The following is a 25,532-nucleotide window of genomic DNA, read 5'->3' on the forward strand; positions in this document are numbered from 1 at the left end:
GGCTTATGGGAACATGTTATGACGACTATGATTTAAATGAACCTGGTATGAGCATCGATAATGAAAGATTGAACGACTGGACGATACCCACATCACCGGCACAGCCCAAGCGATAGGAGAACATGACTGCCTTTTCGATCGCGGTACTCGGACCGCTACTACAAAGAATCAACAATGATAATGCGTGGCGTGACCTTGAACGGAACGTGGCGTAGCGCGCACGGAGCAAGGAGGAGCATAACAGCAACGGGTGTTGATATAACCTGCTTGACGATCTCCACGGGTCTATGTTTCACGTGCTGTATTCAGTGTATCTAGTTTGCAATTGTCACTGGTGGACAGTGTAAGTGAGACTTACAGCCGATCAAGTAGCAACAATGGCAGCTCTACTTTGCAGGTCTCGAACTGGATGTACAATATCATGTGTGTGGCTGCCTTGTCATCAAGGTGCGCTCGAAGATATTACACAGAAGTCGTCAGGTTATTGCTAACCGAGCAAAGAAGCCTGCCTACTTCTCGAGTGGCAAACGTTTCGAAGCAAGGAATCATTGGGTGTCGAAGTACTACTTCGGATTGTACTTCTCCTTCCATATCCAAGAATTGCCGACAGCTTTACTGCCCTTCTGCTCGGCAAGGCGAAGGTACTGCGCAGCCTTGAACTTGTCCTTAGCACCTCCAAAGCCTTCAACGTAGCACCATGCAGCTTCCTCCATGGCATCCGTGTCTCCCAGGTTGGCGGCAGTCTCGTAGTAATGTCTCGCAGCAACAGCATCCTTCTTGACACCCCAGCCATGCCTGAAGGAGTTGCCGAGCTCGAAGATAGCAAGAACCAGCTCGCCTTTTGCGGCACCGCCCTTCTTCATGCCCGCTGCGAGGGCCTGCTCCTCGATGGACGCGGAGTTGGCAGCAGCTAATGATAGATAATGCACTGCTTTCTCCGGGTCGGGTCCGATGCCCCAACCATGCCTAAGCGCAAGACCGTAAAGCACTTGGGCAAGAGCGTTGTTTGCGCCTTTGGGCTGCGCTAAACGGCCGAACATCACTGTCGACCTTTCCAAGTCACCCTCTTCGTGCAGGCGGATCGCTTCTTGTATGTTCTCGTCGCCACCTTGATTGGATATGCTAGAACTACGACTGCGAGTGCCACCTGTTGTTTGCGCTGGCCGCTCGTCACCCAGTCGATTACTGTGTGCTAGTATGGTTGCACGCTTCTCCCACTGTGCCTCTCGTTGCTCGAGAACCTCCTTGTTGCCGCCAGATTGCCCATCTACGTCTTCTGCAGGAGTAGCAATCGATATAGGCGCGTCCGGCAAATCGACGGGCAGGTTGTCGCTCGTCTCCGCCGCAGCCGATTTGGACCGATCTCTATGCAAGTGGAACCTTTCAGAGATCTTCCTCTCGCTCTTCGGTCTCACTGCTAGCGACTGTCGATGTCGATCTCCATCCACACCATCCTGCTGAGCTGCCGCTGTTGGATCTTTCGTAATGGCTGCATTTGAAGACTTCCGGAAGCCCACACCATGACGCTTCCTCTCCTTCTTCTCCAGTGACCGCTTACTCGTTGTGCTTGTAGTCTCATCGTCTGGGAAGCTCGGCGGTTCGATGATCTCCTCCGTGTCCGTGGTGCAGCGTACGATAGTCAGCTCCGGTTCCTTCGGCCTCCTTTCCTCGGTTGACGGCGCTGTCTGCGCATCCTGCTTCGAAGTACTACCTTTGCTGATCTTATCCTTCTTATTGAGCAAGCCTTTGAGGCTAGGCATTGTTGCCTTTCACTGACACAGGCTTAATGAACCACCGAACGATAGCGGCCGATGGGGTCTCACTCAATGCACGATTGGGTCAGAGACAAAGAATACTTGCTACGCTTACCGGCGATATGATCATGGCTACGAAGGCGGGAGTTGTAGCGCAAGGCTTTGTACAAGCTTAAGGTAGTCATCTTACGACGTGGTTGAAAGCTAATAATACTCCTCTTCGCCGCCCTTGCTGATCAAGGCGGAGGCTGTGCTGAGCCAAGAGAAACGGACCATTACCCTTCAGGCTGCACGTTGTCCAAGACTTCAAGGAAGGGAGGCAGAGTGAGACACGTTGGAGGACATCGCTGTTTTCATTCTTCATCTTATCAATGTATCGTATCACATAGCTGCCTAATGCAAGCCTTTCCTCGGAGACGCTACCCGCTGATGCAAGCAAGCAACCAAGTAACACCGCTCCTGTAAGAGTCTGGCTCCCTAAGTAAAGATGAAAGCAGGTTGCTACAAGTCGCATTCACGACGTGCGATCTCGTGACGCTCAAGCTAAGCTGACGAAGTCCTGCTGTTGGGTGAGCTCATGGCTGTTCTCGTCCGATCCAGTCATGAAAACATCCTCGGCATCCGAGTCGACGTCTTGCATCTCGCCATTGTCGTGGTCACCTCCTGCTTCGCTCGAGATGTCCGACTCGGCATCAACGCTGATTTTAGCCTGTCGCTCTGCTGCCTTGCGTAGAATGCTGGCGCGATCAGGATGCGGCAGTAAGCATTTTCCGTTCTCGCGATTGGCACAGAACCCGTTATTAGCATAGTCAGGACACTCGTGCACATGACGCTTGTCACAGTCAGGTCCCTTGACGCAGAAGCCAAGGGTGGCGAAAGCACGACAAACAGGAGCGGCAGGAGATACAAAGACGTGAGGATATCGGCATGCATCGTTCGTGCAGTTGCCGCGAAGGAAGTACTGGCAGGCCGGCACGCGATGATATGTCATCTCGTGTGACATGTCGCAACTGTCGCCAAGGGCGCAAGTGCCGGCTTTCAGAAAGTCTTTGCAGATGGCGACTTTGTTCGGATCGTGGGTGAAGCGGCATATCGGGCCGTATGGGCAGGTCCCTGTACAAAGAGTCAGCGGAGCAGGCGAGTACTTACCGGTAAGCCTTGTGCGATGTCAACTCCTCAGAGGTCTCGCTATCTGACGGCTGACCGGCCGAGGGTACAGTATATAGCTACCATGCTTGGTGAAGTTCTCGCATTGCGGTCGTAACGGCGCCGGCCTGTTGTAAGAAGGAAGTGAGTGAAGCCACGCGGGACTGCGTTTCCGGAGTAGGTACCTTGCCGGATCCGCCAGCGCACTGGCACGTATAAGGTTGCCGTTCTTCGTACGGTGAAAGTCGACTCCTGCAATCTTGGTCCTCCGAGGAGTCTCCTTAGCGGAGGAGCCAGGATCTGTCCTGCTTAGCGTGTCTGAAGTAAGCCTTTTTGACCGAGATACGCGCTTACCAGAGACGCGCGTGAGCTTGCTGCCTTGGGCGTTGAGTTGGAAGCGCAAGCCGTCGATTACCATCTCGCGGCCGATATAATCAGTGGACGAGTCAAGATGGCGTAGTATTCTAGACTGCTCGATAACACTGCGCTTCCGTCTCTTCGCGGCTCGCTTCTGCTCTTCATCCTCCCCTCTCTGCTGCTGCTCTCGCTGGTATGTCTCCTTCGTCATGACTGTTCTATTGGTGCTCGAGATACTGACCAGTGCGGCGGGTGAAGGTGTACCAGTAGTTTCCGTGAAGCCCATGGGTTCCTTGGCCGGAGAAGGCGACTTGCCGTTGAGGATGAGAGTCCGGTTTCGAACCGGTGGGATATAGCCATGACGGCCTCCACGACCGTAAGGTGTCCAGCGACCATAGCCTTGGTACGGTTGTGGTGAGTACCGCTGGCTGTAGCCGTGTTGTGGTGATTGCTGCTGCTGCTGTTTGTGGAGGTTGATCTTGCCGGTAACGGCGTCGATCTTTGCCTGTATCTCTGCGTTCTCGCTCATACTGCACGCGTTAGTAATCTGCGTACAGGAGCTGCAACAACAACATCACTGCCGCAGGTTGAGTGTGTTGATGTTGGTGTCAGAAGTTTTACAGAAGTTGCAAAAATGTGAAGGTTCAAGTGGCAGGCGTTGATATACGTGACTAATCATTCACAGCTGCCGTTTTGGGACATGGTCATAGCTTGCACATGTGACAGGCGTAGACATCATGAATCGTACCGTGTAAAGTTTGGGAGCGCACTGGCAGCTGCATTTGCGCTGCTGCTGCCTAGGGCCACCGATGTTGGTTTTGTCGCATACATGGCATGTGCGGATGGTGAGGGCAACACACTGTGTTTTGAATAGCAGGCATGGATTTTGTGTGCATGGTAAGTGGGGGATGCGGCAACCGCGAGTAATACGTTCATATACCCTCCATATCATCCCTGGCCCACAACTTCACGGTCCGATCTCGCCCACAGCTAGCGATCCAACGCGCATCCGCCGTGATATCTGTCGCCACCACCACCCCATCGTGTCCTGTCAAGGACTTACACAGCGCCCAATCATCGGCGGAGAAGATATTGACCGTTTTGTCGAAGCCACTGCTGACGAAGAACGTGCCTGCCCTTTTCGGAGTCGGTACGGCCTCAACTTCGTCACTTCCGCCATGCTCCTCTCCATTGGTAATTGTGACATCCTTGCTTTCCACCCGCGGCGATCGATCTGAGAGCGGGCCGTCTGTCCCTTTGAACCATCGCAGATCCGTCACCCCACCACGGTGCGCTCCAATGCTCGCCGTCTCGCGAACGGCACGCAGGTCCCAGCATTTCGCGAAGCCATCTTGACTACCCGTCATTACCCTGATGCTATCGCTACCCCAGTCTGCCGCATGAATAGGCTTGATATGGCCCTCCAGAAGCATCACCGTCCTGCCTGTCCGCAAGTCCCAAATCCGGCCGATACTGTCAAGGCCTGCTGAAGCGACCAAGCTGCCGTCTTCGTTGAAGGTTACTGTATAGACTTCCTTGCTATGACCCTCCTGAAGTAGCAACTCCGTGGTGGTGGCAATATCCCACAGCCGCCAAGTCGTGTCGTAAGAGGCCGATGCGAGGTACTTGCCTGAAGGATGAAAGTCGGTCCTGCAGACCCTTGCGCTGTGTCCGGAAAGTGTTGCGATCGGAGTGTCTTGGTTGAGTGCCCAGAGATGAATTTCGCCTTCGCCACCGGAAGATGCAAGGTTAACAGCCTCATCGCTGATGCCGGATTGCGGAAGTGTAGCACCCGGATACCACGATATGCCGCCTATTAGCTGCTTGTGACCGCGTAGAACCGCTCTCGTTTCAAGGTTAGGTACGTCTAGCAGCTTAATGCTCCCAGCCCAATCACCGCATGCCACTAGCTGTCCGTTTGGTGCGAAGCGTACGATGCCCATCGGCCGCTCACTGGCGATTTGACTGCCGAACAACTCGAAGCCACCGAGCCGCTCTTTGATCGCCTTCCGGTGCTTGACATGTGTCTGGACTGGGATCGTACTTTCAAGCCGTTGATGGGCTATGCGCCGCTTCGCTCTTGGCAAGCTATACCGCGCAATCTCCTTTCGTGATTCAACCAGAGTATCACTGCCTTGCGTGTAGAACTCACCTTCTTCCTCATCGTCCTCGTGTACGGGCTGCTCGTTGGCATCAAGCATGGCTGTATCCTCGCCGGCGCCGCTTTCCTGCTCGCGATACAAGAGCTCTCGTAGCCTTTCTCGCCGATCCTCTGGCCGCTCACCGAAGAGAGTTATGGGCTCACCTCTGCTGCGGAGTTCGAGGCGCACGCGCTTGTCATCGGTGGGCACTGCTAGGGACGCTGCCTTTCGCTTGCGCGCCATGTCGTCGTATATCTGCTGGGACTGTAGTCCAGCTGCAGAGAAGGAAGTCGCATGGTTGCGGTCGATTGCTGGTAGGAAAAATCAGTTCAAGATCGCAGTCACGATTGGTTGGAGGTTTCCTCACGTATGTTACTAAGACTGATACTGGCATCTGCTTCCTGCGTGGAGTCTGATCAGTCATTCTTTTCACTCCTGACGTCCCAGCAGAGTCCGGGAAGCGCTCGCTATAAGCAATTGTGTGAACATGGATCGCTTCAGGAAAAGTGTAGAAGGGTGCTTACCTCGTCATCTTCCACCTGCGCCTGCCTCGATGGATGGATCGACATCTTGCCTTGGGTAGCCTGACAAGTTGTACTAGAAGCTCATACAAGAGAGAAGTTCGTCACATCCAGTGCGATTCAAGGTCAACAACAGCGAAGTAAGTTGTAGAGGCAGACTTTATGCCTAAGGCGAACATGGGCTAGATCGAATGACGATGAACACATTGTATCGTACATTACCGGGGTGACAAATCGTAGCGCGAATCTCAATGACAGCTGTAGCACGATATTTCTACTACCAACATGCGCTCCGGCCACGCTCCGGCCACGCTCTAGCCAAGATCCGACCTGAACGATCGAAGCAAGCCCAAAAAGTTGTGCAAGGCGTCGAAGACGCGCGATGAGCTGTCAAACTCCGTCAACCGAAGCTAACCTCTCGACACCTCCTGCTAGCTCCTGTGTAGTGCCGAGTAAACGTGGGGGTACAGCCGCAGACAGACCGTACTCGCCTGTAGCGTTGCATGGCGCCAATGCCGGTCATGAGAAACTTGCGTCTGGAGCGACAATGCTACTCATCATCCTCCTCGTCCATACTATTGCTGTCTGCCCCTGCCGCTTGACCATCATTCCCTGGCGCCTGTGCTTCGAAATCTGCAAGTGTAGGGATTTTCGACCCGGCTTGGAGCGCTACACATCGGTCAGTAAGCACAGAGTCAACACGGAGTGCATCGATTGTGCCCACCCGCAGTTTTCGCGGCCAGGTACGCTCTCAAACGCTTCCTCCGCGCCTGTCTAGCACGAGGGTGCGCCTGTTCGCTGGCTATCTCGATGTGATACTCCGCGACGATCGGGTCTCTCTGTTCGAGTACAGTGAATCCATGGATGTCGATGTTGAACTTTATAGATCCGTCTTCCTTGTGCGATGCTACGAGTGCGGAAGGACATGTGTCATGGTATTGTCTTGTCTGCTCCACGAGATCATAAAGTTGGCCGTAAGTGATGCCATCTTTAGCGTGAAGCGAGCGAGGAGGGGCAAGGTCTGGCAAATCATCATCTTCGCAGCTCGAAGTCCATATTGAAAGGTGCTTGACTGGAGGCTGGATGATAAGTAGAGATTTGACTCTGGTGCCAGGCTTCGGAGTCTTCCCCCCCAAGGAAGACCCTGAACGAGACGCTTAGGGATGAAACTTCGCGGTCAACGCTGCAATGTAGCAGGTGGAGGCCCGGGAGACCGATGACCCGGAAATGGCTCGTTAGGCCCGCTAGTAAGCCGATGTGACGCTGAAGCTTGATCGAAGCGTTGATGTTCCCGAGGAATAGGCGATTGACCTGCTGTACTTGAGCAAATCCAATGCATCGAGAAAGAGCAGGATGCGTTCCAGGAGCTCTGGAATCTCAAATACAGTTTGCACCACCTCTACAGACGCGGCTGGCGGCCAAGGTCGTGGTGGCGGTAGTGTAGCGAGCAGTCGTTTCATGCCCTCTTGGTAGCCGTGCAGGTGGTCGATTGCGGCATTGATACATCGCAGAGCCTCAGCGCTGAGGAGTCGAGCATGATACCCTTGCTTGAGTTGGCTCGATTGCGAAATCGTGACATTCACTCCGATAAGGTCGTGGTGAGCAGCGCGTATGTTCTCCGCGGGTGCGCTTCTGGCCCGATCCATCCTGCAATGTCACCATCAAAACAGATCGGACTTGGCGTCTCTGCTGATGTCTGTTCGCTTGTGCGTTCAGCACGCATGTCTTTGGAGCATCTGAAGCGGGGACAGCCGCTGCTTGCGGATGTCGCGCTAATGCAAGCCCCACACAAGCGGTTGCGAAAGGGCAGGCACGACCTGTGAGGTGGGAAGTATGACTACGAAACTGATGTGCGCTCTACGAAGCCTGCACCTACATAGCATGGAACTCAGCTTAAGAATAGTAACCTTGAAGATCTGTCGTGCACATGAAGAATCATCGTGCCGGGCACCAAGTGGTGCACTTTACGTGTCATCAAACTCATCTGACGAGATCTGTTCGGGCCACGTCGTTTCTCTTGCTTGTCCCGACTCAGCGTGGCTTAATTTGCGGCGGTATCGGCATCTGGAGCCTTGGACATGTGCTGCTATCCGTTAGAGCTATTCGTAGTTTGCAATTTGAGGGCACAGCTTACTTGCGAGCTTCGCGGCCATGTACGCTTCCGTCTTTCGCCGCTTCACCGCCTTATCCTGCTTTTGCCGCTTGCGCTCCGCTTTCAGTTGACGAGTGCAACGACGAAAGGATCCGAACGGCGCAGAGTGAGAGTTGCCTTTCCGTCTGGGAGGACCTTATTCTGACCATCCTTGTCAAGCATTGCCACTGGCGCCACAGGGCAACTGCGATGATCCTCAATGAGTTGTAAAGCCATGTATTCAAGGAGCCCTAGCGTGATTCCGCCATAGACGCTAAGTGTTCGGGTCGATGGATCCTCCCTTGGAACAGCGCTAGTCGTCGCAACAGTCAAGCCAGAGTTGGAGGTGAGTGACTGGACGCTGGCGTATTAGGAGGGAATTGATCCTGCTGCCGATTTTTCATCGTCGGTCTAAGTGCGCCGTTGATACGGAAGTCAAGGTTACATTGGACGCTGTTATCCTAGAGTGTCTCCGAGTTAATGCCGACACTGAACCAGGGATCGCACATGATTAATCACATCTGCTTGAAGTTGGTGTTCAGGTCGGGTAGTGCTCCCATACGACGCTGAAGCCTGATCGACCCCCTCAACATCTCGCGAAAAGTGCGATTGACACACATTGCTCTTGTGAGGTTCAATGCGTTGAGCTCCAGCAGAATGAACTCTAGGACCTCCGGAATGTCGAACATTTTCTAGGCCAGCCGCGTAGTTATCCTTGAAACCTCTAGCGCCACGAACCGTGGCAGCGCACCGTTTGCGGCCTGGAGCAGCCTCGTTATTCCACCATTATAGTGCCCATCTCCTCTGCGCGGCAATCGCATGGCGTGCTCGTAGGGCAGCATCACAACCCATCGTTACTTGAGAAACAATAACCTCTCGATTCGATGGCGCCCCTTACACCAGAAGCACGGCATTCAAGCACCCATCATTCTCCGGGTTGTTCGTCACCTGCGCCCACCGTCCCCAAACAACCTTACCACCTGCCGTCACCAAGCCCAACTCACTCACGTTCACTTCCACGATCGTGCCTTTCGTCAAAACGCCCAACTGCGTGTACATCGGACTTTGCGGGTTCTTCTTCACACTGATAATCGGTAGCTGCACGGTCACACCCAACTCCGGATGCGTCACGTTTGCCTTCTTATATCGCAGACCCATCGGTCGTATGAAGCGCTCGTACTTTACAGGCCGCCGCGTAAAGTCCGGGCCGACGAATGTTGGCTTGGTGATCATGCGTTTCCAGCTCTTCTTCGCCGTCTTCTTGCCCGTCTTCACCACCTTGAACATCTCCGCCTCGCTGATGCCTCTCACCTTCGGCAATGGCACGGAGAACTTGGCTGCCTTCTCTGCGCGCTTGTTCTTGATCGCCGAACTCAGCGCTTTCGCATTGGTAGCGTTACTCCGGTCGAGCAGGTAGGACGGTAATGGCGTCTTGCCGGGTCCGGTATCTTCGGAACCCTTGACATTCTTCTCCTCTTGTTGCCGGATTTGCTTCTTCATCTGAATCTTCTCCTTGTGCCGTTTCTGCTGGTGTAGCTTAGCCCGCAGGCCTCGCAGGTTCTGCGCCTTCTCCGAAACATGTTTGGTTTCTCGTGCGGCGCGCTTGCGGACCCGCTCGTCATGGTCGAGACGCTTGCCGTGCTGCTTTTGGAAGCGCTCGATGTACTCGTTTTGGGGCATCCTGGCGGCTTGTATACGCAGCTGATGGAGCGAGGTTGGTCGGCGGCGAATGAGTGAAATCTACCTCGAAATCTTGGCGGAGGAAGCGTGCCGAAGATCCGCCGGACTGCTTCTCCTGCGGACTTCGAGCAGGAACACCGTCACACGCGATCATCCCTTGCCATCCGTTCATCCCCACGATGCTCACCAAAAGCTTGAAGCGAGCTCTGCTCGACTCACGATGGCCAATGCCACCCACATTCCTCCTCCCCTGGGCGGCAGGACTTACGACAGTCTCGCACTCGACAGCAGCTAGCAACCTCCCTCCTCCGCTCGTTAGTGGCGTATCAAATATCTCAAGACAGCGGGAAGCACTACAGCAGGATCAACGAGCACCGCCGCGGGCATCATCAGGACCTTTAGCTTCGCTACCGGAACTGCCTGCGGCGAATGCGACGTCTTCCCCACCTGCTCTCTCACAGTCCGTCCGTGAGCTGCTGCCAGTCTTACAGGCGCAAGGGCCGCACTACATTGTCGCCCATCTGTACGACAGACCCTACCTTCTCACTCAAGGCGACACACTACGACTGCCCTTTCACATGAAGGACGTTGAACCCGGCGACATACTTCGCTTGGACCGAGCCAGCATCATCGGCAGCAGAGATTACACTCTCAAGGCTGCCACGGCTCCACCGGCACTGAAGTCGCCCACCACATCGACAATCACGATCCTGGACCCAACCACGGGCAATCTGGCGAGTCAGTCAACAGTTATGCCTGAGCCCGGCACGGCGTTAGCGGGAGGTGCGAAGATGATAGCGCCGCACTTCGTGCCGCATCTTGCGAAGGGCAAGGTATCTTATGTGGACGATCGACTGTTTGTGTGTAGGGCTGTGGTAATGGGTGTGGAGAGTGACCCTTTGGTAAGCGCAGCGATCTTAGCGCCGTCCGCAATGTCTGAGACACAGCTGACACTGATGCCCATCGTTGCTAGCATGTTGAAGAGAAAACGAAGAGAAGGCAGAGAAAAGTAAAGAGGGTGAAAAGCAAGCATCGGCACACGATTCTGCGGATCAAGGAGGTGAGGGTGCGAGGGCTGGAGGAGGTTGAGGAAGGCGTGGAGGAGTAGCGAGCGTATTGTTGTGATACGGGACTGTCGATCTCAACAGTACATGCTGTGTGGTGCGCGTCGTACTTCCGTCGCCATCAGCTGCGTGCGGAAGGCGCGAAACGAGCCGCTGCTGCCTCAGGAAATTCCACCTTAGCTCGCCATTGTTTTGAGTGCTTTACGTTCTTTGCTTTGCTGGACTTTCGATACCGCTTTCAGGCCGACAGGAGATGTCACAGCGGCATCAGCATGGTGGCTCAATCGGATGCATTGCAGCAGAAGCTGGAGGAGGCCCCCCACAGTTCGAAACTTACGACAGCTTCAGACCGCCGCTCTTGAGGATCCGAAAACACAGCAGCTGCTCGGCGCCATCACACTTGAGCTGAGCCAAATGGGTTTGACGGCAAGCCGCAATAAATAGACCTCGCCACTTGCACAGCGGCGCAGAGTGTCTTCGATGTCCCGGAGCTTGTGGAACCCATCTTGGTCAGCCTCACCGCCTACGAGCTTCTTAGCGCGAATTGTAACAACAAGACTGCGGTTGACTTGTTGAATGCGTCACCGTCGTTGGGACGCATCATGTGTTTCTGTGTTGCGGTCAAAGGCTGAACGGTCTACGCCAGTCCTTTCGCGAACGAGGACGCTGCACCTATGTGCGGCAGTCAGTTTCCTGGCTTCCGATACCAACAATGGAAGAGTCTATTTGCTGTCAACGGCAGAGGCACCATGAACAAGATTGTCGACAACGGAGTCGGCGGGATCTGCGGTCCCGTGCCTCTGGTCGGTCTAAGAGGGCGGTCAATGCTGATCTGCGTAACCCCTGTGGAACTCGCCTCAATCTCCATTGAGTGTTGCGATTTCGCACCTGGTATCCCTTCGAGTGAGCCCCACCACACTCGGCCGTCGCCTGCAAGACCAGAGCCCGCCCGGTCGCCAACGGGACTTACAGTCGCTGACTGGTTGGTCGTTGCCGCTAACCTCTGCCGAGAGCATCTACTGTGGCCTTACGCAAGCTGTGGCCTGCTCAACAAGTCCGGCTACGTAAGGACGAATGTGGAACTCACTCTGGGGTTGAAGCTCAGGCACGATGATCTTGGGTGGAACCTGGTGCAGCAACACGAATTTTGCGAGTGCCGGGCAGTGCACCAAATGTAAAAGCTGAGACGGATGTCGCAAGAACAGCAGAGAGCATCTGCAGATCCGTGTGAGCCGAGCACGGGAGTACCTAAAAACAGTCAGAGACAGTCTCAACGAGTGCTTCAAGCACAGAGAGCTGGTGTAGCGGCCGACCGTCCAGTCAGCAGCGAAGGCTCAGGAAGTGTTCGGGATTCTGGAGCTTCTGGCAGAAATACTTGGCTATCTGTCTCTGGAAGAGCTGCTCGAGGTATCTCCGACTCGTAAAAGCTTAGCTTTTGGCGTGCGGACCGTACTTACCGATGCTATGCCGCAGTTCGGGCCGATATGCAGACTCCGAATGGACGACATTCTCTGATTGGGAGCATTGGAATGAAGTTGTAGGCAAGCTTAGCCTTTCTTGTATAGACATCAATAGTCCAGAAAGGGAGTGGCGTAGTAAGGGCCGCGGCGAGCCTTCCCTACTTTGGTATGCTGTTAAGATCAGTGTCCATTCCGAAAGCGACAAGCTGCCCCAAATTGGAACTCGGTGCAGAATGCTTCCCCAATGCTCCCTGGCACCGAAGCAGATGAGCATTCGTTTGTGCTGTTACCATGACGAGCAACAGCGCAGGAAGCCAGAAACTTATCAAGTACAGCTCCCTGAACCTCAAGATTACCCTAAGCCACTCACGAACGGTAACGGCATTACCGTCGGAGACCTATTTGAAGCCACGTTAAGACTACGTGCAGGACATCGCATGTGCCCGTATGAGAGCCATTCTTGTTCAACCATCAACGACCATGGCTTCGTCGCTGTTCGAGTCTACTTTGAAGCCGAGGTGCATTTGAGCGAACAGAGTCTGACAAGTATAAGGCATCGTCGAAGGCTTGATGAGGAAAAGCAAAGGTTCGAAGCTCGATCTTTGTTTCGGTCGCGACGTCGTACAAATTCGCAACGTAAGGCAGAGACCAGAGAGGAGAAGTATGAAGAGCGCCGATCGTATGCGAAGGCGAAGAGACTTGGTATGCGACCCACGCTACTTACTTCTGGTTGACGTACGTCCTGACTCCTGTTACAGCGTTCTTGAAAGGCAGGCCAATCCCGACTCTCGCAGAGTACCGATTCGTCAAGGATGGGCACGACAAGCTCGCCAACAAACACTCTCTGATCGCTCAAGAGGACGGTGTCTATGTCGCGAGGCAGCAATAAAGTGGCGCGGAGAGGATAATGCTTGGAGCGGGATCAAAGTCCGCTGCACACGGTATAATGGTGGACGACAAGCGTACGTGATGCTGAGATAATTCTGCCAACCGAAGACCGCAGCGCAGTTGCGGCCATTTGTCGTACTGATCACAGTGGCGTCCACGGGCGACTCATTGCGGTCCAAAATGCACTGAAGTCGGCTGGTTGATTATCTGTGGTAACATTGCGACAGCCAGCGAACAATGTATTGAGTGAAGGGCGTTGGTCCTGTTGGCGAGCTGTCCGAAGCTGCCGTACATGGCAGCTGGGCCGAAAAGCGAAATGTTTGCACATGGCTATCATGACTGCTACTCTACATTGACCATGTCATTCGCTCTTGCCCAAGCCAGCTATGCACAACGCTAACGCAAATCGTCAATGCCATTTGCCAGTCGTAACCGCGCAGGCCGAGTGCAATACTGTCCATACTATTCCGATGCAGCTTACACTTCCTCGTCGCTTTCTTCACCCAGAAGCTCACCCTCATCTTGATCGGTGATCGCATAGTCTCCCCGCGCCCTCTGGAAGCTATTCCTACTCGTGTACGGCCTCGTATATCCGCCGCCACTCCTACCCAACCTCGTGCTGACCGCCTTCCACAGGCTGCCAAGCACCATCGGCATCGCCGCAATCACCGCCACGACCGCACTAAGCGCCATGACAGGGTACTTAATCCACGGCGCCTCACGATCGAAAGCGCTGTAGCCGCCCAAGCCCGGCCCATCGCCACCGAGGCGTATGCGGCCGAACTTGCCGTCCCAATTCCGCCATACCCAGTAACCCACACCCGCCGCAGCGCCGATGGGCAACATGATGGCGAAGAAGAGACCGACAGCGCCGATGCCGTGCCGTCGCTCGTAATCCTCTTCCCAGCCCGGGCATGGGCGCGTCCGAGCCGTGTAGTCGAGCTCCTGTCCGCCTTCGCACGTCGTGAGCGGTATCCTGCGGTAGCCCGTGACATCGTAGTACTCCTTGATATTCTTGTCTGTCTTGCAGATAGCTGCAGCGTCTGGTGGCGGCAAGCCAGGTACAAGTCTACATGAGCCGTCCGACTGCTTTTCGTAGTTGTAGTCGCACTCAAAGTCACGACGTGTGCACGTGCAGTTCTTAGCGATGTTGTGTAGATGCTGAATCTCGCGACCATTGTAGCACTTCGAGTCACGCTTCTTGCGGTGATATTGTGCCACGTGCCCGAAGAGGCAGTTATCGTCGGACAGAGGATGCTTTGGCTCCCAGAGGTAGTAGTCGCTCTGACTGTTGTTTGGATCTTGTTCGTCCAAGACACACATCCTGCTGCGCTCCTCCAAACCACTGAAATCAATGTTGATTGTCGTGAGATCGCCCCTGATCCTGCCCCAGAGAATGAAGTTGCGAGAGGTATCGGACGGTACCGTAGTGAGATCCTCGACCGTCATCGCAGTATCAGAGAACTCATATGGATACCACGTGATGCCCTCATCCAAGCTGTACATGACCTGTGTAGTAGGCTCGCCCTCCTGGACAATGACCACGATCGAGCCCTGGTCGCCATACTCCCACATCCAGGTGCCTGGCAGGATCTGCGTCCAGGTCAGGCCACCGTCACGTGTGGCGAAAGTATCGGCGTCCTTCTTAGAAATCAGGTACTCGCCAACGTTGCCAGTGGCGATCATGAGTCCCACAGCTGACGGGGAAGAGAAGGTATCCCTAGGATCTGATCTCTCGGTGTAGCCGTGGAGATGGAGGCTGCATTTGTCGCTGGTGCCTTTACACTCGAACGGCTTCCCCTTAGGTGGGTCGACAGGTCGTGTGATGAGCGCCCAGTCAGCACCGTCGTTGTGCGTTATGTACGTCTTGAGCTTCTTGGACGAGCCAGCATCGACATCTTCCGCATTCGCAACACGATTGATGACCGCTACGCCCTCCAGCCCAAGCATTTTCTCGAAGTCGACGTACCCAGGTCCGTTGCGGTTTACTTCATTTACAGCCAAAACGTAAGACGTGCCATTGCTGTTCGATTTGATGATGCTGCCATACTCGCTGTCCTCGTGGTTGTTGACGGTGACGTGCAAGAAGACCGCATGTGTCGAGCTGTCGAGCACGGTGTAGGCTTGTTGATGTTGCACCTTGAAGTTACTTGGGAACTGTGCGTCAGCAAAGACCTGGCCATCGATGCTGGTGTCCACCTTTAGGCTTGAGTGATCTTGATCTCGCACCGCCACTACGATGTACTCCGCCATCGTTGCGAAACTGATAACGTCCCTCTTCAGCTCCTTCTTGTGCTCGAAGAAGTCATCCGAACTGAGTAGGTTGATCTTGGCGTCCGAGTCCTGATTCTCGTATTGCTCACAGTAGATCAGCTGGTCGCTTCCAACGCGATCTTCGCGATAAACAAATTGGCACTTCCTGACAGAACGAAGCAACGTCTGCCAGTCGTCACCGCCCTTTGTGGACACATGCGCGATGCTTTGACCTTCTCGACCGCCAGTCCAGATCAACCAATCCTTCTGTGTCGGGTGAAACTGCAGGATCTGGACGCGGTCTTGGCTCGGTCTTTCTGGCGCTTCGAAAGTGTGCCACGTCCCACCACGATTCTGGCTATAATATACCGTCTTCGAGGGCGTCACCAAATACACCGCATCGTTCAAATACTGATGCGGGTAAACGGCAACCACTTCTTCGTCGTCAGTATCGACCGGATACCATTTCTTACCATGATCACGAGATAGATACACCTCGCGGCGATCAGTACGCATGATGATGGTTTCATCCTCGCCACTGCTGCTTTCGCTGCGCTCGAGGTAGTAGTACTCGAGGAATTTGTCCCCCTTAAACGTTGTCACTTCGCTGCTGATACCTGTTACAGCCGGACCACCAGTATCCTTGCAGTCGCGCTCAATAGGATCGTCAAGCGAGACGCCACCCTTCCTGGTGCACGTGTTGCCCGGAATGAGCTTGTAGCCAGACGTGCCCATATACGTGCCTTCGTTATCCTCGCACTTGCCTTCAGGCGCATGCAGAGGACCGCCAGGCACGCATTTCTGGCTCTCGGCATCCCACATGAAGTTCTGCTCATAGTCACATTCGAAATCTTCGATGCTGCACTTGCAGTCTTCCATCACCGGCAGCGGGTCCTTGAACTCTTCGTCAACGAAGCATTCCGAATCGGCCCTACGGCGACGAAACATTTGCGTGTGTCCCATGATACAAGTTGGCTCCCCTTTCTCGTCAACCCGGGCATACCACTTCTCGAAGTCTTTTTCTTTGCACTTAGGAATATCCAGGTTCTCGAAGTCGAGCGAATATATGTAGTGATCCAGTACCGAGCCCCTGCCCTTCGTGGCGGTCATTACGAACTTCAAGCTCGTCGAGTCCGGTGTTGTCGTGAGTGCCGTCGGCTGGATCTTGTCCTTTATGCCGAAGTCCGCAAGCTTGGCCGTCGTCCAGTCCTTGCCGTGGTTGAGGGACCACTTAATCTCGTCGGTCTCCTCGTCTTCAATAGCAACCAAAATGGCTCCTTGGTCCCCAAACTCGTAAAGGTGCGGTCTCTGCAGCGCGAGTCTCCATGTCAGGCCAGCATCGTCCGACACGTATAAGTCCCCTTCCTCGTAAGTCTTGAGGTTCTTTCCAACGTTCCCGACACCCATAACGATGCCTGGCGCAGGGCTGCTGAAGATGCGACCGGCATTGCGCTGCTCTGTGACAGAGTGCAAGTGTAGCTGGTCGCTCTTGCCGACACTGAGCGGCTGCCAAGTGCGACCATCGTCGAAGCTGATCTGCGTAATAACTTCTCTATCCGCCCACCAGCTCTTCTCGATTTCCGCCCAATTCTTGACAGTATTGACCATGACGATACCCTGGATGTTCTGGATCTTCTCGAAGTCCACAAAGCCGCGCATATTGCGATTGGTGTGCTCGATGTTCTTTCTGAAAAAGGTACCGTTGCTATTGCTGGTGAGTAGCACACCCATGGGGCTAGTAGGCTTGGTATTCAATACATCGATCTGCATGCTGTAGTTGGTGCTTTCGAGCAAGGTGTATGCATCTTCCTCGAGCTTGTGTCCTCCAAACTCCGCACGATGCCATGTCAATGTATCGTCCGAGACATACATAGCCAGCTCCGTTGTGCCCTCGCTCTTAGCTGCTGCCACCAGATATGACTTAACTGCAGCCAGGTTAACCACTCCGCTGACCGTCCGTCCATCCGCCATCGCCGGCTCAAGCTCTTCCGTCAGGAAGTAATCTGACGATATCATGAGCCTATACTCAGAAGAGAAAGGCGTGAAGCTGCCTTTTACAACACAGAGCGTTTGATCTGCGTCCAGGTCCTTCTGGCCAGTGGTGAACAGATTGGTGGACTTCGCCCAAATACACATGGTTGCATCGTCGCGCAATAACCGGGCCTCCGTCTCGAAGCCGTTGGTGGTGTAGTAAGCGCTGTCCATGCACTCGAAGCCAAAGCACGTTGCGGTCAACAAAATGATGCGATTCGGATCGCTCGCATGATATACCACCGGCGATCGCGCAAGAGTAGGCTGTTCCGGGACAGTGAACTCAGTCCACGTCTTTCCCTGATCCTTGGTAATCCAATGCACCTTTTCGAAGCCCAGCACGACTGCAACTTGGTTGTTGTATGGATGCCTTGTGATCTCTAGTATGTCGCCCTTCTCTGGTCCATTGAGTGGTTTCCATGTGACACCCGCATCGTCGGATCGGTATGCAGTTCTCGAAGAACTGCCCGTTACGAGAACGACATCGGAATCCTCAAAGTAGAAGAGGTTGGTCGGTAGCGAGTCGAACTTGGTCTCCTCAATGGTTGGTCCATCCTTCGCGGCCAGCACGAAGCTTGTTAATGCAAGCAGCAACCCGAAGAAGCGCCTCATGTTGCCCAGCTGATGCTTATCTCGTCGCCATGAGAGAGAGTAAGTGTTTTGGAGGCTGCGCGATAGTTCGCATAAGGCTATCGCCTTCACTGTACACGTACGCCTCAGCTCGACTAGAGCTCCGGTGACGAAGCGCCACAGCGTCTCCGAGCCACGCGACACTACCGTTATCTGATCCGCTGACAAACAAACGCTCAGACATGGAACGTTGAATGGAAAACCCGGATCGTATACTCAAAGCTACCTAATGTTCCAGCAGGTCATCGCAGCATTGTACTGACAAGCTATCTACAACATTGGGTCCGCGCCACCACCTCTCCTCTCCCATACCGCATGTATGCCCATGTCCAACTCTCCATCGTCCCGGTGTTTGACCATAGGCTCGTTCGAGCCCGGTGGCGGATTAACGAAAACTACGTTCTTTCTTATCCCAAGACTCATATGGATGGCAGGTGGATCTGACGCTGCGTAATCCTCAAGAGGCTCTTTCTTGATCAGGTGCATGATATTTCGGGCTACGAGCGCTGCCTGTCCCATTCCTGGCCGCGCAGCCTTATGTGCACCTGTATCTGCAATGTCGCCAAGAGCGAATACATTCGGGTGATCGTGGTCGCTGATTTGCAAGGTAGGCAGTACTTTGATGAATCTCCTTTCATTGATAGAACTTGGCGATAACGTCCTCAGGATATCAGACTGAGGTATCTGTCCGGTGCAGATGATCGCAAAATCGGCCGGTAATTGTGTCCCGTCTTCTAGGTCAACGGTGAAGCTGCTCCCGTCGGTCGGATATCCTCCCGGAGGCAGTTTCACTCTCGATCCCAGCTTCATAGCAATGCCTAATTCTTCGCAACGTTTGCGTACGATCTCGTGCAGCTGAGGGTGAAAGGCATTCATGACTTGCGTTCTTGAATGCACGAGCGTTACATTCTTGTCGGGATACAGCTCCTTGATGTCGGTGGCCATTTGGACGCCTACCGCACCAGCGCCGATGACGACAATATTGGAGCTGCGAACTATTTGCTGGACATGTTTCTGGAGATAAGTCACGCCATCCTTCTTCGCTGTACCAGGTAGTGTCGAGGGTGGCGAGAGCTTGGTCCCAGTAGCGATGACCTGGCGTCAAGTCAGCGGGCGAGTTGTAATGCTATGGACTATGGATATACGGACAAGGAAGGCATATTGAATTGACCGCCTCGACTCCCCATCTAACAGCACGTCTCTATCGAGCTCGACGGCTTCCGAGGTCAACCTCGTTGCTCGGGCTTGCACGATGCTTCCGGAGCCTTCGGGACTAGCTGCGAAGACGCCGGGTCGTAGTGGGATGAATGCTTTGGCCGTGTCGACGCCAGTAGCTACTGCAAAGCGTGGAAAGGCGAAAAGATGCTGGAAATGCGAATTCGATTCGACGAGAAGAACGTGATGGACTCCATGGAGAGTGCTTGCTAGTTCTTGCGCCGCTTTGATACCTTGACATGGCCATTAGCGTACCGTTCACTTCGTGGAGGGTTGGTTGGAGATACGGAAACTTACCCACATAACTTGCTCCAACTACGACAGCGTACTTGGCCGCCATGTCAAACAGTCTTGGTCTGAAAGAACCTGATAACTTTACTTGGTGCGAGATTTACAGTGTTGAAACTGGAAAAGACCACATGGTTCTACAGGAACTATACGATCTTTGACGGATGAGACGAACGCGAATACTTAGTAATGGGCTTGTGCTGAGCGGAACTCGTGTCGACAGCATGGGCGCGTGCGGTTCGGAAGCGATTCGGAAGCGATGGGCGGATGTGGTTCACTTCAAATCCAAAGGGACCTCCCTCGGCCGAGTTGAGTTCACCGGCAATGGTAGTGCGGCATCTGTACGAGCCTAAACCGACCAGTATCGAGTCGACGACATGAAGCACCTCGACCATCGAACACGGAGTACAGCCTGGATGGTGTTATGGTATATGTAGCAGGTGTTCGAGTTGAGGGAAGACTTCTCCTTTTCCCGTACATAATTCACCGCGCCTGCCCCTGCGCGATGACGATCTCGCTCGCGACACGCTTGTGGCAGTGCAACGCCCTCCAATCGAGACCACTCCTCTCAGCTGCCATCCAACGACCGGCCTCCAGGCTGCGGTTGCGGCGCAGACGTTAGAAGAGCTAATGTGTTCACGCGCGCAGTCCAAAACACTTCCAGAGGTGTCGCTCCCAAACCTCACCATAAAGCGATTTCCATCAAGGTGACATTGCCGTGATAACTGCTTCCAGTGACCGAGGCCTTAAGAGGTCATTGTCCGCTTTTCCGTCTGTCGTGCACGTTCTCAGAAAAGATATCAAAGATATCCAGGATGAATCTCATTGCGACCGCTCTTCTTACCTGTGTCGCTCTATCTACCGCAAGCAACATCGATGTACGCGCAGTCAGCACTACTGTAGTCGCCGTTACAGCCACTACAACCATCACTCAAACGGCGACCAACAGCGCTGGCGCTCAAGGAGCCTGCGATAACTTCTACGGAGCTTGCGTGGTATACATCGGCTATGGCAACCCTTCTTACAGCACCACCTTCTACAACTACGCCCCTTCGACAACGCTCACTACTCGAACGACGACACCATCGCCAACGACGATAGTGACGAGCTATAGCACGCAGGTAGTAGTGCAGACCACGACCGTGAGCAACAGCGGCGAGTGCAACAACTACAATGGCGCTTGTGTGGTATACCAGACTGCTGCTGGGGCGGCTACTACTGTATATCCAGGAAGCAGTGGAAATCACCAGGGCAGCTCACAGGGCGAGATTGGGCTTACGAGCAACAACGGCGGAGATGGCACGATCGGTGCAGCGTCTGGTCTTGATAAGTATGCGAGCATGGGTTTCGCTCTCGTTGCGGCAGGCTTTGGAGCGCTGGCGTTTGCATTTTGAGTATGGTGTAAAGTCAGCGGCCAGAGCATGATACCCTTGCAAGCATGGCGTTTAGGCAGGTTGACAGCACCGTAGATGTACGCCCCTCCATCTTCTGCAACGATCCGTTCAGTACTCCATTGCTGCACGGACTGCTATTCGACTTTCGGACGCACCGACTCCGCCATTGTTTGAGACCAACAGTTATCGCATTCGTGACGCAGGAGCCTGCCGTCAGCGCCGGCGTGCCACGTATCTCCCGGACGAGTTCATTGTTCGCCTTACACCGTGCCTCCCTCGAGCTGTCAGCGATGACATTTCTCTTCCTGATGCATTGTCAACAAAGCAACACACCAGCACTGATTCTCGTTATTTCCCCAAGCCTACGCTTTGTCTCGGCGCGTGAGAGCAGGCAAACAATGGCGCAGTCACTGTCTGGCTTATTGTTGGTTCTTTGTGCCATCAACAGCGCCCGCTCTCTTCCTTTCTAAGCCCTTAATGAAGCATTTCTGCCACTTGCTGCACGTTCTGCGACTTTAACGGTATTGGGACTTATTGAGACAGTCTTCAGCACACTCTCGATATTCGCGGGCTCGAAGATACCCACCTGCACCCCAATCGCACCTTACCAGATATACAGACATGCTACTTCAACCCCTTTCGCTTGGCCGCATGGCTGTCAAGCATCACTCGAAGAAGGAAAAGGTGGCTGCTAAGTCGAGAAAGCCACGAAGCAGGTCTTTCTGGCTTCGCATCCTCGCAATATTCCCGGTTTTCATGATATCCATCGCCTCCCTACTCGCTGTACTTTGCGTTTCCGCGGGCAAGAAGCCAGGCATGATGGACGACTACGCCCTTTTTGCCCTTGACGTCTCAAGGATCGGCGAAGATATGCTACAGAATCTGGACGCCAAGATCAGCTCGGTCAAGTTTAAGAGATCAGTGCCTGTCGACCTCCCAGGCCTAGCAGGGACTGAGAGTACGCCTGCTCCTACTTTCACAGCCGCCCCTACAACGCTGGTTACCTTGGCTGCTCGCGATATTGCTTCTGACTTGAGCTCGCTTAAAAGCCGCGGAAGTAGCAATTTCCACTCTGCTGGCTCTGCGATCGAAAGCCATGCTACATCTGTTGAGTCCGCAGTGGTCAGTGCCGTCACATCTGTTGAGTCTGCAGCGATCAGCGCCGCGTCAAACGCTGTTGGCGTCGTGGAGACCAAGGTCATCCAGGTCGTCAACAACGCTTACCACGGCCTGATCTCTGACCTGCAGCTTAACGACTTTTACGCAATCCATGTCAGCAGCTCTTGCGTCGGCACGTACGTCTACGAGAATGGAACGAACGTCACGGTCGGCGATGGCGGCTTGCCTACGTCAAATGGCAAATACGGCGTGCACAAGCGTGTCGACAGCTGCAGCACACATTCCGCGATTGACCCTATGAGCCTGATCAAGATACTCTACTGGATAGGTATTATCTTTACGGGTGTTGCACTCATATTCGGCATAACAGGCCTAGTGCTGCTACCAACGGGCCGTGGTCGCAAGCTCGCAGTGTTCAACATCATCGCGACTTTGTTTGCGTTCATCTTCATCGGGTTGGCGTCGGCGGTGACACATGGCCTTGCACTCGGTGCTACCAAGTTTATCAACTTCGTTGGTGAGTCCATCGGGATTGCAGGATATCTTGGCAGTCGGTTCATGGCCATGACGTGGGCTACGACGGTCCTACTCTTGATCAACATGCTATTATGGACATTACTGTTTGTTCTGGCGAAGCGACTCGGTGATGCCGATAACGGAAGGCCTCGATCAAGACCCGACAGGACCACTGGAGTTGCGCTGGCCGACATTTCACGTCCTAAACTTGTGCATGACATGCGTGGAAACCAGATGATATGAGTGTAAATGTTACGGTGAGCGTTTCAATCCGATTTTGTATTACATTGTAAGCGGAAAGCGATGCAGCATTGATAGCATGCGTAACGTAACATTCTTCCCAGAACCGTACACCTTGGCATAAAGTGTTGAAACAGTCGTTCAACTGCCATACGTCGATGGACTCAACGGATAACAGTATCTTCTTGCTTCTGCTTCCTGTCCTTAGGCTTGCCAGTAGTCACCTTGTGCTTGAGCATGCGTAAGCCGAAGAGACCGCTAGACGAGTTTGCTGGAGCTTTGCCCATAGCAACGTCAGCGGCGCCTGGGTGGCCACTCTTCAACGCCGCCATGATCTCTGCGGCCCTTTGCCTCGCCGCCTCCGCCTTCTCGCTAGGCATAGTCGTTGGGTCCATAACGTTGGTGCTTGCTGGGAACGCGTACCCGCTGTCATTCCATGGGTTCTGGCCGGAGGCGCCGAGGAATGGGACAGGCTTGGGTTGGGCGCTGTAGGCTGGGAGACCCGATGTGGGTTTTGGCGAGCCTTCTTCCCGTTCGGCTTGGCTAATGGTGGCCTTTTCCATCGTGGAGCAGTCCATTATGTTCGAGGGAGCTACCTCGAGTGTGCTTGATTGGGGAAACACTAATGCCGTTGCGGGTCTGCAATCCAACTCGGTGATGAAGTCGCTGTTCCTCTGCTAGGACAATGAAAGCGCTGTTAATATTTAGATGTGTAGCTATGTTCTCTGGAGAATATCTATCGAGCGTTAAGAGAGAGATGGTTCTATGAAATGTTCGCTACAGGTACCGTCAATCGTGCTTTCATCAATGGCTTGCTGTCGAGCTTCGACCAATGGGCTGTATTGTCGGAAGCATCTCTTGGCTGCGCCGCTTCCTGGAGAAGGCGGAGCAGAAGGTCAGCAGATCGATCATCGGATCGCCTGAGCGATTTGCCAATGCAAGTGTGTCATGTTACCGTCTTGACGGGAGGTATCGTGTCACATCATGGAATGGCTATTGTGGAACACCCGCACCTGCCAGTATAGCCTCCAGCGTGTATGAAGCTGGTAGTGGGGAAGAGATGCTGTCTCAGGAGCGGAGTACAGTACCTGCTAGCCTTAGCGGCACGCTGCAAGATCTGCTCAGTCCAAGCACTTCCACCCGTGTCGACCGTGTACTCGCTAGGCTCCCAGTAAGACGTCCGACGGTGGGGTTTAGACAATTGATTGCGGTTAGGAGAAGCGACGATGTGCTAGGACAAAGTCTACAGGCAGCCGTTTTCTCGCCAACTCCGAACTCCGTACCATAGCTTCCAACTCGTCACTGGCTGCCCACAACAAGGCAGAAACATTGTGAAATGCAAAGACGGGATCTTTAAGCAGGACCTGATGACGAGATGTGCTTGCAATGTACTGTAGCCCTATCCGAGGTGCGAATCTGGCACTTGATAGGCCAGACTTTCATGCCGTCAGCAGCAGGCAGCCACGAAGCGCTGTGCCAAGGAGCCAACTGATGTGGAAGTGTCGCTCGGCACATGAGGTTGAAGCATTGTATACTTCATCTTCATCGGAGTTCACTGGATGAGCCATGGCTGCGGCTTGGGTATAAGTACGGGGGTAATTTGTGCGTATATAGCAACTACTGTACAACAACTTCGATATCCGCTCGCCACAGCCAGTACTAGACTCCTCCCTGCGAGGCAAGATTTACAATATAGCAAGCGCTGCTTCAGGCTATGGCCAAAGTTTTACCCGATCGGTATTCTTCAAATCCATTTATTGGATTCCCAGTCACCATGGCAGAAAGGAAGCAAGCAAGACAAGCAGCGGCATCGTCCGGCTCGCAGACACAAAGACAATCTTCCGACCCTCAGTCAACGTGCTTCATGGGAAACCCGGAGAAGGTTCGACAGAGCGGGACCTCCTTCGCTGGGAGCAAGACCAGTGCAAGATCGATCTCTCCGCAGTCAGCAGCGAACATGCCACAGGGTGATTTGCCGAATGAGCCACGTGAGCGCCGCAAATCGTCTCTCGGACGACTGGTGGACAAGACGGTATTAAAGCTCAATCGAAGGCCAAGCGGAGCAGAAAGTCTTCCAAACGATGAGGATGACTTTCAGCGGCAGAAGGCCAAGGAGGTTGAGCAGCAAAGACGGAAGGAGGAGTACGAGCGATTGGGCCTTGGGGAGAGAACAACTTTGGGTACGCCGGGCGCTGGAGGTTGGCGTGCTGGATGAGTCGCTGGCCGGAAGTGAAACGATGCTGACGTGAGCGTCTTTTGTGTTCATCCCCTTTGGGGGCCGTGTGGCGCGACGCAACACGGCATACACCTTACTATTGCCATGAGAACATTACACGCACACTAAAGGCAGCTAGAGGCTTCTTGGGGGTTCTTTGGAGGAATGATCGTTGTTGCGGCGGCCTTATCGTCACCAGATTAGTGACTGCAAATAGAGTCAAGGTCCAGCTTTCTCGAAGACACGTAGCCTTGTCCCATCAGTCAACTATGCTGTGATATAAGGCCGCCAAAGAGAAGGGTAGATGTCGGTTCGCCTAACAACAGCGTAACAGAGGATATCTGCCGATTTCTTGAAGAACTACTCGGCGGAAGGTAGCGTCCCGCAACGCCACGCCGTATGAAGGGTCTGTAAATATAGATTGGGTCGCCCAACGGGTGTATAACATGTACTACTCTGCATGTTGTTGTTTGATGTTTGATGTTGATA

General features: G+C 53.9%; 15 protein-coding genes across 15 annotated transcripts; 8 read left to right on the plus strand and 7 right to left on the minus strand.

Moving 5' to 3' along the window:
- Positions 1-258: 258 nt before the first annotated feature.
- Positions 259-1,945, minus strand: BAUCODRAFT_37263 (uncharacterized protein). The gene has a single exon (XM_007681089.1). It carries the CDS (start codon positions 1,758-1,760, stop codon positions 564-566), a length of 1,197 nt encoding a protein of 398 aa, XP_007679279.1. The 5' UTR covers positions 1,761-1,945; the 3' UTR covers positions 259-563.
- Positions 1,946-2,085: 140 nt separating this feature from the next.
- Positions 2,086-3,874, minus strand: BAUCODRAFT_133464 (uncharacterized protein). The gene is made up of 4 exons (XM_007681477.1): positions 3,255-3,874; positions 3,086-3,200; positions 2,985-3,028; positions 2,086-2,867 (listed from the first exon to the last, which is right to left on the minus strand). The coding sequence occupies exons 1-4, from the start codon at positions 3,784-3,786 to the stop codon at positions 2,293-2,295; spliced, it is 1,266 nt and encodes a 421-aa protein (XP_007679667.1). The 5' UTR covers positions 3,787-3,874; the 3' UTR covers positions 2,086-2,292.
- Positions 3,875-4,105: 231 nt separating this feature from the next.
- BAUCODRAFT_95433 (uncharacterized protein) lies at positions 4,106-6,126 on the minus strand. The gene is made up of 3 exons (XM_007681478.1): positions 5,923-6,126; positions 5,766-5,865; positions 4,106-5,709 (listed from the first exon to the last, which is right to left on the minus strand). Exon 3 carries the CDS (start codon positions 5,639-5,641, stop codon positions 4,190-4,192), a length of 1,452 nt encoding a protein of 483 aa, XP_007679668.1. The 5' UTR covers positions 5,642-5,709; positions 5,766-5,865; positions 5,923-6,126; the 3' UTR covers positions 4,106-4,189.
- Positions 6,127-6,158: 32 nt separating this feature from the next.
- BAUCODRAFT_37268 (uncharacterized protein) lies at positions 6,159-7,164 on the plus strand. The gene is made up of 2 exons (XM_007681090.1): positions 6,159-6,588; positions 6,644-7,164. The coding sequence occupies exons 1-2, from the start codon at positions 6,302-6,304 to the stop codon at positions 6,978-6,980; spliced, it is 624 nt and encodes a 207-aa protein (XP_007679280.1). The 5' UTR covers positions 6,159-6,301; the 3' UTR covers positions 6,981-7,164.
- Positions 7,165-7,714: 550 nt separating this feature from the next.
- Positions 7,715-8,423, plus strand: BAUCODRAFT_246219 (uncharacterized protein). The gene has a single exon (XM_007681479.1). It carries the CDS (start codon positions 7,847-7,849, stop codon positions 8,279-8,281), a length of 435 nt encoding a protein of 144 aa, XP_007679669.1. The 5' UTR covers positions 7,715-7,846; the 3' UTR covers positions 8,282-8,423.
- A 418-nt stretch (positions 8,424-8,841) lies between these two features.
- Positions 8,842-9,805, minus strand: BAUCODRAFT_246162 (uncharacterized protein). The gene has a single exon (XM_007681480.1). It carries the CDS (start codon positions 9,728-9,730, stop codon positions 8,945-8,947), a length of 786 nt encoding a protein of 261 aa, XP_007679670.1. The 5' UTR covers positions 9,731-9,805; the 3' UTR covers positions 8,842-8,944.
- A 104-nt stretch (positions 9,806-9,909) lies between these two features.
- On the plus strand, positions 9,910-10,820 carry BAUCODRAFT_52000 (uncharacterized protein; the record flags this gene model as incomplete). Its single annotated transcript, XM_007681137.1, has 4 exons — positions 9,910-10,412; positions 10,470-10,479; positions 10,558-10,632; positions 10,704-10,820. Coding segments are annotated over 4 exons (705 nt in total), but the record flags the coding sequence as incomplete, so codon positions are not given.
- A 1,293-nt stretch (positions 10,821-12,113) lies between these two features.
- BAUCODRAFT_246226 (uncharacterized protein) lies at positions 12,114-13,381 on the plus strand. Its single transcript, XM_007681481.1, has 2 exons — positions 12,114-12,956; positions 13,013-13,381. Exons 1-2 carry the CDS (start codon positions 12,254-12,256, stop codon positions 13,141-13,143), a joined length of 834 nt encoding a protein of 277 aa, XP_007679671.1. The 5' UTR covers positions 12,114-12,253; the 3' UTR covers positions 13,144-13,381.
- Positions 13,382-13,619: 238 nt separating this feature from the next.
- Positions 13,620-19,611, minus strand: BAUCODRAFT_26843 (uncharacterized protein; the record flags this gene model as incomplete). Its single annotated transcript, XM_007680967.1, has 5 exons — positions 13,620-18,093; positions 18,140-18,282; positions 18,369-19,151; positions 19,206-19,504; positions 19,569-19,611. The coding sequence occupies 5 exons, from the start codon at positions 19,609-19,611 to the stop codon at positions 13,620-13,622; spliced, it is 5,742 nt and encodes a 1,913-aa protein (XP_007679157.1).
- Positions 19,612-19,705: 94 nt separating this feature from the next.
- Positions 19,706-19,954, minus strand: BAUCODRAFT_125438 (uncharacterized protein; the record flags this gene model as incomplete). The annotated part of the gene is made up of 1 exon (XM_007681482.1): positions 19,706-19,954. The coding sequence occupies one exon, from the start codon at positions 19,952-19,954 to the stop codon at positions 19,706-19,708; it is 249 nt and encodes an 82-aa protein (XP_007679672.1).
- A 210-nt stretch (positions 19,955-20,164) lies between these two features.
- Positions 20,165-21,263, plus strand: BAUCODRAFT_246259 (uncharacterized protein). Its single transcript, XM_007681483.1, has one exon. It carries the CDS (start codon positions 20,375-20,377, stop codon positions 20,951-20,953), a length of 579 nt encoding a protein of 192 aa, XP_007679673.1. The 5' UTR covers positions 20,165-20,374; the 3' UTR covers positions 20,954-21,263.
- Positions 21,264-21,679: 416 nt separating this feature from the next.
- Positions 21,680-22,684, plus strand: BAUCODRAFT_51947 (uncharacterized protein; the record flags this gene model as incomplete). Its single annotated transcript, XM_007681136.1, has 2 exons — positions 21,680-21,861; positions 22,114-22,684. Coding segments are annotated over 2 exons (753 nt in total), but the record flags the coding sequence as incomplete, so codon positions are not given.
- Positions 22,685-22,992: 308 nt separating this feature from the next.
- On the minus strand, positions 22,993-23,406 carry BAUCODRAFT_125440 (uncharacterized protein; the record flags this gene model as incomplete). Its single annotated transcript, XM_007681484.1, has 1 exon — positions 22,993-23,406. One exon carries the CDS (start codon positions 23,404-23,406, stop codon positions 22,993-22,995), a length of 414 nt encoding a protein of 137 aa, XP_007679674.1.
- A 127-nt stretch (positions 23,407-23,533) lies between these two features.
- BAUCODRAFT_246234 (uncharacterized protein) lies at positions 23,534-24,329 on the plus strand. The gene has a single exon (XM_007681485.1). It carries the CDS (start codon positions 23,661-23,663, stop codon positions 24,114-24,116), a length of 456 nt encoding a protein of 151 aa, XP_007679675.1. The 5' UTR covers positions 23,534-23,660; the 3' UTR covers positions 24,117-24,329.
- Positions 24,330-24,420: 91 nt separating this feature from the next.
- BAUCODRAFT_37277 (uncharacterized protein) lies at positions 24,421-25,290 on the plus strand. The gene has a single exon (XM_007681091.1). The coding sequence runs from the start codon at positions 24,543-24,545 to the stop codon at positions 25,041-25,043; it is 501 nt and encodes a 166-aa protein (XP_007679281.1). The 5' UTR covers positions 24,421-24,542; the 3' UTR covers positions 25,044-25,290.
- The last annotated feature ends 242 nt before the right edge of the window (positions 25,291-25,532 follow it).

The sequence above is a fragment of the Baudoinia panamericana genome (assembly GCF_000338955.1).
Source record: "Baudoinia panamericana UAMH 10762 unplaced genomic scaffold BAUCOscaffold_11, whole genome shotgun sequence".
Taxonomy (NCBI): Eukaryota; Fungi; Ascomycota; class Dothideomycetes; order Mycosphaerellales; family Teratosphaeriaceae; genus Baudoinia; species Baudoinia panamericana.